The 9,571-nt window shown below is 40.1% G+C and overlaps 2 protein-coding genes across 2 annotated transcripts; both read left to right on the forward strand.

Annotated features, from left to right (window-relative positions):
* Positions 1–1,947: 1,947 nt before the first annotated feature.
* Positions 1,948–3,811, forward strand: LOC120883006 (endogenous retrovirus group K member 10 Gag polyprotein-like). Its single transcript, XM_040266861.1, is given in 1 exon segment — positions 1,948–3,811. A coding segment is annotated over 1 exon segment (1,836 nt). The 5' UTR covers positions 1,948–1,975.
* A 3,193-nt stretch (positions 3,812–7,004) lies between these two features.
* Positions 7,005–8,898, forward strand: LOC120883005. Its single transcript, XM_040266860.1, is given in 1 exon segment — positions 7,005–8,898. A coding segment is annotated over 1 exon segment (1,860 nt). The 5' UTR covers positions 7,005–7,038.
* Positions 8,899–9,571: the final 673 nt, after the last annotated feature.

A 9,571-nucleotide genomic window follows, 5' to 3' on the forward strand; every position in this document is an offset into this window, starting at 1 on the left:
CATCACTTGGCTGACAAAGATCCATATAGTCAAAGGTATGGTTTTTCCAGTAGTCATGTACAGCTGTGAGAGTTGGACCATAAAGGAAGCTAAGCACCAAAGAATTGGTGCTTTCAAACTGTGGTGCTGGAGAAGAACTCTTGAGTGTCCCTTGAAGAGCAACAAGATCAAATCAGTCAATCCTAAAGGAAATCAATGCTGAATGTATTTACTGGAAGGATTGATGCTGAAGCTGAAGCTCTAATACTTCGGCCACTTGTTGTGAAGAACTGACTCATTGGAAAAGACCCTGATGCTGGGAAAGACTGAAGGCAAGAGAAGGAGACAGCAGATGGTTAAATGGCATCACTGACTCAATGGACATGAGTTTGAGCAAACTCTGAGAGATAGTGAAGGACAGGGAAGCCTGGCATGCTGCAGTTCACGGGGTCTCAGAGTTGGCCACGACTTAGCAACTGAACAATATACCTTTGCCTAGATGTACCTATCCATTCACTTACTTAGAGACATCTTGAAGTGAAGTCGCTCAGTCGTGTCCAACTCTTTGTGACCCCATGGACTGTAGCCTACCAGGCTCCTGAGTCCATAGGATTTTCCAGGCAAGAATACTGGAGTGTGTTGCCATCTTAGTCACTATCAAGTTTTGTTTTGCCAATTATGAATAAAGCTGTTATTAACATTTGTGTGCAAGGTTTTGTGTCTATATAAGTTTAAGCTCCTTTGTATTTATCAAGGAGCACGATTACCCAATCATATGGTAGTTTATGTTCAGTTTTATAAGAAATATTCAAATAATCTTTTGAAGTGATTGAACCATTTTCATTCTCACTGGCAATGAATGAAAGTTTCTGTTGCTCCATATCCTCACCATCATTTGATTTTATCAGTTTTCCAAATTTTGGACATTCTGATAGGTGTGTAGTGGTATTTTGCTTTAATGTGCCTTTCCCTGATGACTATGACATGGATCATTTTTTTCATTTGCTTATCTGACATCTGTATATCTTCTGTGGTGAGGTGTCTGTCAAAGTCCAACTTTTAATCGGGCTGTTTGTTTTCTTATCATAGAGGTTTAAAAGTTATTTGTGAATTTTATATAACAATTTTTTATCAGATGCATATTTTGAAAATATTTTTCCAATCTGTGGCTTTTCTTCTCATTCTCCTGATACTATCTCTTGCAGAGCAGAAGTTTTTAATTTTAATGAAGTGCAACTGTATCAGTTATATCTTTCATGGATCATGTTTATGTATTGTATCTAAAAATTCATGGTCATACCCAAAGTCATCTAGGTTTTCTCCTGTTATCTTCTAGGAGTTTTACCACAGAGATGATTTGATTTGGAGTCACATTATCAATTTATACTTAAAGGATCATACTGCTACTGTGCAAGATTGTTTTGAGAAGTATAAATGTGAATAACAGGTTGCGGGAGACTGCCCGTAATGGGTTAAGTCTTGGGAGCTGCTTGGCGTGTTTGCTAAGCCCTAAGGCCTGTTCCTTAAGCGCCCTGTCCCGCCTCTCCTAAGAATGTTATCATGACCTCATAGCTCCCGAAGGTCTAGCAGCAGCTGCACTTCAAGGACAAGTACTCCTTAAACAATGTTGGGTTTGAAGATTGTCTTGTAAATAATAGCCCTCTGATATGTGCCAGGAGTCACGTATATTTTCTTATAAAAACTCTCCTCAATAAACGAAGGCATCAGCCATCAGCCATCAGCTGTGTTGGTCTGATCCTCTCAACCCCATCTTTCTGTCTCCTTTTTTTTTCTCAGCTATCGAGCTCCATTTCTCGTGACTCCCGGGTGGGGAAAAACCTTGCAGTGCTGGCCGCGGCAGGTGGCGCCCAACGTGGGGCTCGAAAACGACAGCTCTTCGTCACTACTCATTATATGAACGAGTGAGTAATTGCACGGTGTCGGTGCTAATTAATAAGAAGTGGAGTAGTAAGGATTATTGTTGAGAGTATAAATCATGGGGCAGACGCACAGTCGTCAATTGTTTGTACATATGTTATTTGTTATGTTAAAACATAGAGGTATTACTGTTTCTAAACCAAAATTAACTAATTTTCTTTCTTTTATTGAAGAAGTTTGTCCTTGGTTTCCTAGGGAGGGGACCGTTAATCTAGAGACATGGAAAAAGGTAGGAGAACAAATTAAAACGCACTATACTTTGCATGGTCCGGACAAAGTGCCTATAGAGACCTTGTCCCTTTGGACTTTAATACGAGATTGCTTAGATTTTGACAATGAAGAGTTAAAACGGTTAGGTAAATTGCTCAAAGAGGAAGATAAAACAAAAAATGAGCCAGAATATGCTCTTCCGAAGGGGCTAGAGGGTAAGCCGCAACCACTTAAATCTCCCCAGTCCCTTGATGTAAATGACGTTCTTTCCTCTGAAGACGCGGATGAATTAGAAGAGGAAGCCGCTAAATACCACCATGAGGAGTGGGAGTTTTTAGCTCAAGAAGAAAAACACAAGGCTTCTGACGATGACCTGATGAAATGTGTCAGAAAACTTGCTAAATTGTTGTGCAGTTCAGACCATAAGTTTAATCTTTCCGCTCCTGTTCCTCCTCTCCCTCCCGCTTATGTTCCTTCTGTTGTTGCCGGATTGGATCCCCCGCCTGGACCAGTGGTTCCTTCATCATCTCAGGACACCATTTCTCCTTTACAAAAAGCTCTGCGACAGGCTCAACGATTGGGTGAGACGGTATCTGATTTTGCTTTAGCCTTTCCTGTGTTTGAACAAAACAACCAACGATTTTATGAGGCCTTGCCTTTTAAACAGTTAAAAGAATTGAAAGTTGCTTGTTCTCAATATGGTCCCACTGCCCCTTTTACTATGGCAATGATTGAAAATTTGGAAACTCAAAATTTGCCTCCTAATGACTGGAAGCAAATAGCCAGAGCATGTCTTTCAGGTGGAGATTACTTATTATGAAAATCAAAATATGTTGAACAGTGTGGCCGTATTGCAGACGTAAATCGGCAACAAGGCATTCAAACTTCTTATGAAATGTTGATAGGAGATGGCGCTTATCAAGCTACTAATGCACAACTAAATTTTTTACCAGGTGCTTATGCACAAATATCTAATGCAGCACGACAAGCATGGAAAAAACTTCCTAGTTCTAATACCCGGACTGAAGATTTGTCTAAAATTAGACAGGGGCCTGATGAGCCCTATCAAGATTTTGTGGCCAGACTGTTAGATGCCATTGATAAAATTATGTCTGATGAACATGCTGGTATTATTCTTGCCAAACAGCTGGCTTTTAAAAATGCCAATTCAGCATGTCAAGCTGCCTTGCGACCTTATCGCAAGAAGGGGGATTTATCTGATTTTATTCGAATTTGTACAGATATCGGTCCTTCATATATACAGGGCATAGCTATGGCTGCCGCCCTGCAGAAAAAAAACATAAAAAAGGTCTTATTTCAACAACAAGCTAGAAACAAAAGAGGTACTCAGAGGGTTAACAATTCAGGCTGTTTTGTTTGTGGCCAACCCAGACATCGCGCTGTCGTATGCCCACAAAAATATCAAGCAACTACTAATACCCCCAACCTTTGCCCTCGTTGTAAAAGAGGTAAACATTGGGCTAAAGATTGTCGTTCTAAAACAGATATACAAGGCAATCCTTTACCTCCAATTTCGGGAAACTGGGTGAGGGGCCAGCCCCAGGCCCCAAAACAATGTTATGGGGCAACAGTGCAAGTCCCAAGCAAACAATCGCCGATTTGCACCGAGCTACAAAAGGCAGTGCCAGACTAGACCTCAGTTCCACCTCCTACACAGTATTAACTCCTGAAATGGGAGTTCAGACTTTAGGCACTGGAATATTTGGACCTTTGCCCTCAGGTACAGCGGGTCTTGTTCTTGGACGTAGTAGTGTGTCTTTAAAAGGATTAGTTGTTTTTCCTGGAGTTATTGATTCTGATTACACAGGAGAGATAAAAATTTTGGCATCGGCTCCTAATAAAATTATAGCTGTTACTGCTGGACAACGTATAGCACAGTTGTTGCTCATACCCATTATACAAAGGGAAAAAGCAATTAACAAAGATAAGACTGATAAAGGTTTTGGTTCCTCTGATGCTTACTAGATTCAAAATGTCACAGAACAACGACCTAAACTATGTCTAAAAATTAATGGAAAAAAATTTCGGGGTATTCTTGATACAGGAGCTGATATTAGTGTTATTTCTAAATACCATTGGCCTTCTTCATGGCCCAAACATATTGCTATTTCAACTCTTCAAGAAATAGGACAGACTACTAACCCTGAGCAAAGCTCAGCCTTGTTAAGTTGAGAAGATGAAGACGGACATTCCAGAAAATTCCGGCCTTATGTTTTGCCCCATCTCCCTGTTAATTTATGGAGAAGAGATGTTCTGAGCAAAATGGGAGTATATTTATATAGTCCGTCCTCAGCCGTAACTTCCCAGTTATTAGATCAAGGTCTTCTGCCGCATCAGGGACTTGGGAAACAAAATCAGGGTGACAGTCAACCCCTTGATTTATATCCAAAAATGGATCGAAGGGGTCTTGGGTGTTTTCCTTAGGGGCCTCTGATTCTCCTGCGACTCATGCTGATCCTATTGTCTGGAAATCTGAGGATCCAGTCTGGGTCGATCAGTGGCCCCTCTCTCAAGAAAAACTTTTAGCTGCCCAGCAACTGGTGCAGGAACAGTTGCGGCTTGGACATATAGAGCCTTCTACTTCTGCCTGAAATTCCCCTATTTTTGTTATTAAGAAAAAATCTAAAAAATGGCGATTGTTACAAGATCTGCGTAAAGTTAATAAAACCATGATGCTTATGGAGACATTGCAACCTAGATTGCCTTCTCCTTCTGCTATACCTGCTAATTCTTATATGGTTATTATTGATTTAAAAGATTGTTTTTACACTATTCCTTTAGCAATTCAGGATTGCAAGCGATTTGCTTTTAGTGTGCCATCCACTAATTTCCAGGAGCCCATGCAGCGGTACCAATAAAAGGTCCTTCCCCAAAAAATGGCAAATAGCCCAACATTGTGTCAAAAATTTGTTGCTACTGCCCTTGCCCCTATAAAAAAAGCGTTCCCAAATTTATATCTGGTACATTATATGGATGATATCTTGTTGGCACATGTAGATAAACAACTATTGGGTGAGGCATTTGCCTCCTTGCAAAAACATTTAACTATTAATGGTTTAATTATAGCAGAAGACAAAATACAAACTTATTTTCCTTATACTTATTTAGGCTTTACATTATATCCCAAAACTTACTGCACTCAGTTGATTAAATTAAAAATTGATAACCTGCACACTTTAAATGATTTTCAAAAATTACTAAGAGACATAAATTAGATTCGACCCTATTTAAAAATACCTACCTATGTCTTACAACCCTTATTTGATATTTTAAAAAAAAATACTGACCCTACTTCTCGTAGAGATTTGAGTCCTGCTGCCAAAACAGCCTTAGAGATGATAGAGTCTGCTATTAGAAAACAACAAATTACTTATTGTGATTATACAAAACCATGGGGATTATATATTCTTGCAACTCCTCATTCTCCTACAGGGGTCCTATACCAGACTAAGCCAATGCGCTAGATTTATTTAGCATCCACTCCTGATAAAAATTTGCTACCTTATTATGAGCTTGTTGCTAAAGTAGTGGCTAAAGGCCGGGTTGAATCTATTCAATATTTTGGAAAAGAACCTCCATTGATTTGTATACCTTATACAACAGAGCAACAAAATTGGTTACTTCAGTTCTCTGATAAATGGGCCCTTACTTTTGCCAATTTCCCTGGACAAGTTATACATCATTATCCTGCAGATAAATTATTACATTTTGCTATGCATCATCCTTTTATTTTTCCAAAAATAGTTAAAAATCAACCTATCAATAATGCCACTCTTTTGTTCACAGATGGTTCTTCCAATGGCATTGCAGCTTTAATTATTAATGACCAATCTTATTATACTCAAACTGCTTTTTCTTCTGCCCAGGTTGTCAAATTATTTGCAGTGCATCAAGCTCTACTGACGGTTTCAACTCCCTTTAATTTATTCACTGATAGTCAATACATCGTTCGGGCTTTAAATGTGTTAGAAACTGTTCCTATTATACGTACTTCATCAAAAAAAGTGTTTACTTTATTTTCATCTATCCAGGCTACTATACAAGCTCGGCAACATCCTTGTTATTTTGGGCATGTCCGAGCTCATTCTTCATTGCCAAGACCGATATTTCATGGTAATCATGTTGCTGATTCTTTAACTAAGCAACTCTTCTATCAATCTGCTGTTGGTGCTGCTCAAGCCTCTCATGCTTTGCACCATCAAAACAGTCATTCTCTGCGTTTACAATTCAAAATATCCCGTAAAGCAGCTCGACAGATTGTTAAAAACTGCCCTACATGTCCTCAATTTTTTGTCCTACCCCAATATGGCATTAATCCACGTGGCCTTCGCCCTAATCATATTTGGCAAACAGATGTCACCCATGTCTCTCATTTCGGCCGTCTTAAATATGTTCATGTCTCTATTGACACCTTCTCTCACTTTCTTATGGCCTCCCTTCACACTGGAGAAGCTACTCGGCATTGTATACAACATATGCTTTCTTGTTTTTCTATCTTAGAAATTCCTCAAGTTATTAAGACTGACAATGGCCCTGGCTATGTCAGTCAATCTTTCCAACGCTTCTGTGCTTCCTTTCATATTCAACATAAAACTGGAATACCCTACAACCCACAAAGACAAGGCATTGTAAAGCGAGCTCATCAACGGCTGAAACATCAACTTTTAAAACAAAAAAGGGGGAATGAGCTATATGCTCCTTCACCACAAAATGCTTTACACCATGCTTTATTTGTTTTAAATTTTTTAACTTTAGATTCACAGGGGCTTTCTGCCGCGCAACGACTATGGGGAGACCATCACCTGAAGAAGAAACCTCTCGTAAAATGGAAGGATCCCCTCACTGGACGATGGTCTGGACCAGATCCGGTACTGATTTGGGGGCGGGGTCATGTTTGTGTTTTCCCACAGGATGCCAAAGCGCCGCGCTGGATCCCGGAAAGGTTGGTACGCACGACGGAGGAGGTCCCTTGTGTACCGAATGCGACGGATGTCCCTCAATGATGACGTGGAAAATTTGCCTACTTCGCAGCAGATCCATGCATTGATGCAGCGAGCTTGAAATGAAGTCCATACCCTGCCGCCGGTGACCCCTACAAACATGTTAATCATGCTGCTCATAATATTACAACAAATACAACAAGAGACTGCCTTAACATACTGGGCTTATGTCCCAGATCCACCATTAATTCAACCTCTGGGATGGAATGAGGAAGTGCTTCCTGTGTATGTTAATGATACGTTCCTCCTGGGTGGAATGTCCAACACTCATATTCAATCCCAACAAGCTAACATCTCCTTTTTTGGACTCACCGCACAATATCCCATGTGTTTTTCCTACAAGATAAATCAACCTTTCTGCATAACTGTATCTGCTTTCACCTCTTACCCGCAGGTGACGATTCCAGGTATCACACATGAAGCAGGCCGCATAACAAAGCATGCAGGAACTGGACCTTTACATATACCGTTCTGTGACCGTAACATCAGCATAAGCATAGGCATTGATGTTCCTTGGACACTCTGCCGAGAAAGAAGCGCAACTGTCTACAACATCAATAATGCTGACACAACGTTCTTGTGGGACTGGGCACCAGGGGGAACCCCTAAATTCCCAGAATATAGGGGACAACATCCTCCCATCCTGGCGATAAGATCCCATAAGATCTATCAAACAGAACTGTGGAAATTACTGGCTGCCTTTGACTATGGTTATGGATTGTATATTCAGCCTAATATTAGTGGGTCTAAATATGGAAATATAGGTACCACTGGACATCGGTACCCCCAGGCTTGTGTACCTTTTCCTTTTATGCTATTAACAAGATCTATATATATTAATCAAACTCATAATGTCTATCGCATAAATTGTTCAAACTGTTGGTTGACAAATTGTATAAGAGGAGTCTCCATGGAAAAACAGGTCTTAGTAGTAAAACAACCTGCCTTTATTATGACACCTGTAAAAATTGCTAAAACTTGGTACGAGAAATCTGCTTTAAAATTGCTACAACGTATTAATTCGGCACTCAGCCGTCCAAAAAGGGGGATTGATCTTATAATCCTTGGGGTGGTTTCTCTCATTACCCTTATTGCTACAGCTGTAACGGCTTCGATTGCTTTAACTCAATCAGTACAAGACGCTACTATTGTGGATTCTCTAGCTTTTAATGTTACTAAGGTGATGGGAACTCAAGAGAACATAGATAAAAAAATAAAAGATAGACTTGCTGCTTTATATGATACTGTAAAAATTTTGGGAAAAAAAATTCAAAGCCTTAATTTTAGAATGAAAATTCAATGTCACGCTAATTATAAGTAGATTTGCGTTACCAAAAAGCTTTATAACAACTCTGATTTTCCTTGGGATAAAATTAAGAAACACCTCCAAGGTATTTGGTTCAACTCCAATATTTCCCTTGATTTGTTACAATTACATCATGAGATTTTGGAAATTGAATATGCCCCTAAAGCCTCTTTAGATACAGCAAAGGAGGCTGAAGACTTTATAAGCAACTTGTTTTCAAACTTTCCCAGCCTCCATTCTTTGCAACAAAACATGATTGCAATTGGTGTGATTATAACTGCGGTGCTTGTCTTGATGTGTTTAGCTCCCTGCGTAGCCCGTATCATTGTAAAAAAATTTTTATCCATGCGAGTGATGATACATAAAAATATGTTACATCACAAACATCTAATGGAGCTTTTAAAAAAAAATATAGAAGGGGGAGATGCGGGGGACTGCCCATGATAGGGTTAAGTCCTGGGAGCTGCCTGGCTGATTGCCTCGCCTAAGGCTTTGTTCCTTAGCTCTCTGTCCCGCCCCTCCTTAAAATAAATAAATAAATAAATAAATAAATAAATAAAGAAGGGGGAGCTGCGGGAGACTGCCCGTAATGGGTTAAGTCTTGGGAGCTGCTTGGCGTGTTTGCTAAGCCCTAAGGCCTGTTCCTTAAGCGCCCTGTCCCGCCTCTCCTAAGAATGTTATCATGACCTCATAGCTCCCGAAGGTCTAGCAGCAGCTGCACTTCAAGGACAAGTACTCCTTAAACAATGTTGGGTTTGAAGATTGTCTTGTAAATAATAGCCCTCTGATATGTGCCAGGAGTCACGTATATTTTCTTATAAAAACTCTCCTCAATAAACGAAGGCATCAGCCATCAGCCATCAGCTGTGTTGGTCTGATCCTCTCAACCCCATCTTTCTGTCTCCTTTTTTTTTCTCAGCGATCGAGCTCCATTTCTCGTGACTCCCGGGTGGGAAAAAACCTTGCAGTGCTGGCCGCGGCAACAGGTCACAAACTAAGAATCAATTGTGATAATCCAGGCTAGACATAATGGTGACTTATACTAGGATGAGGACATTGGACACAAAGCTGTATGTATTTCCTCTAAATTTAGGGAGACTAGAAATGGGAATTTGTA

This window comes from Oryx dammah, unplaced genomic scaffold (genome assembly GCF_014754425.2).
Source record: "Oryx dammah isolate SB20612 unplaced genomic scaffold, SCBI_Odam_1.1 HiC_scaffold_24, whole genome shotgun sequence".
Classification (NCBI taxonomy): Eukaryota; Metazoa; Chordata; class Mammalia; order Artiodactyla; family Bovidae; genus Oryx; species Oryx dammah.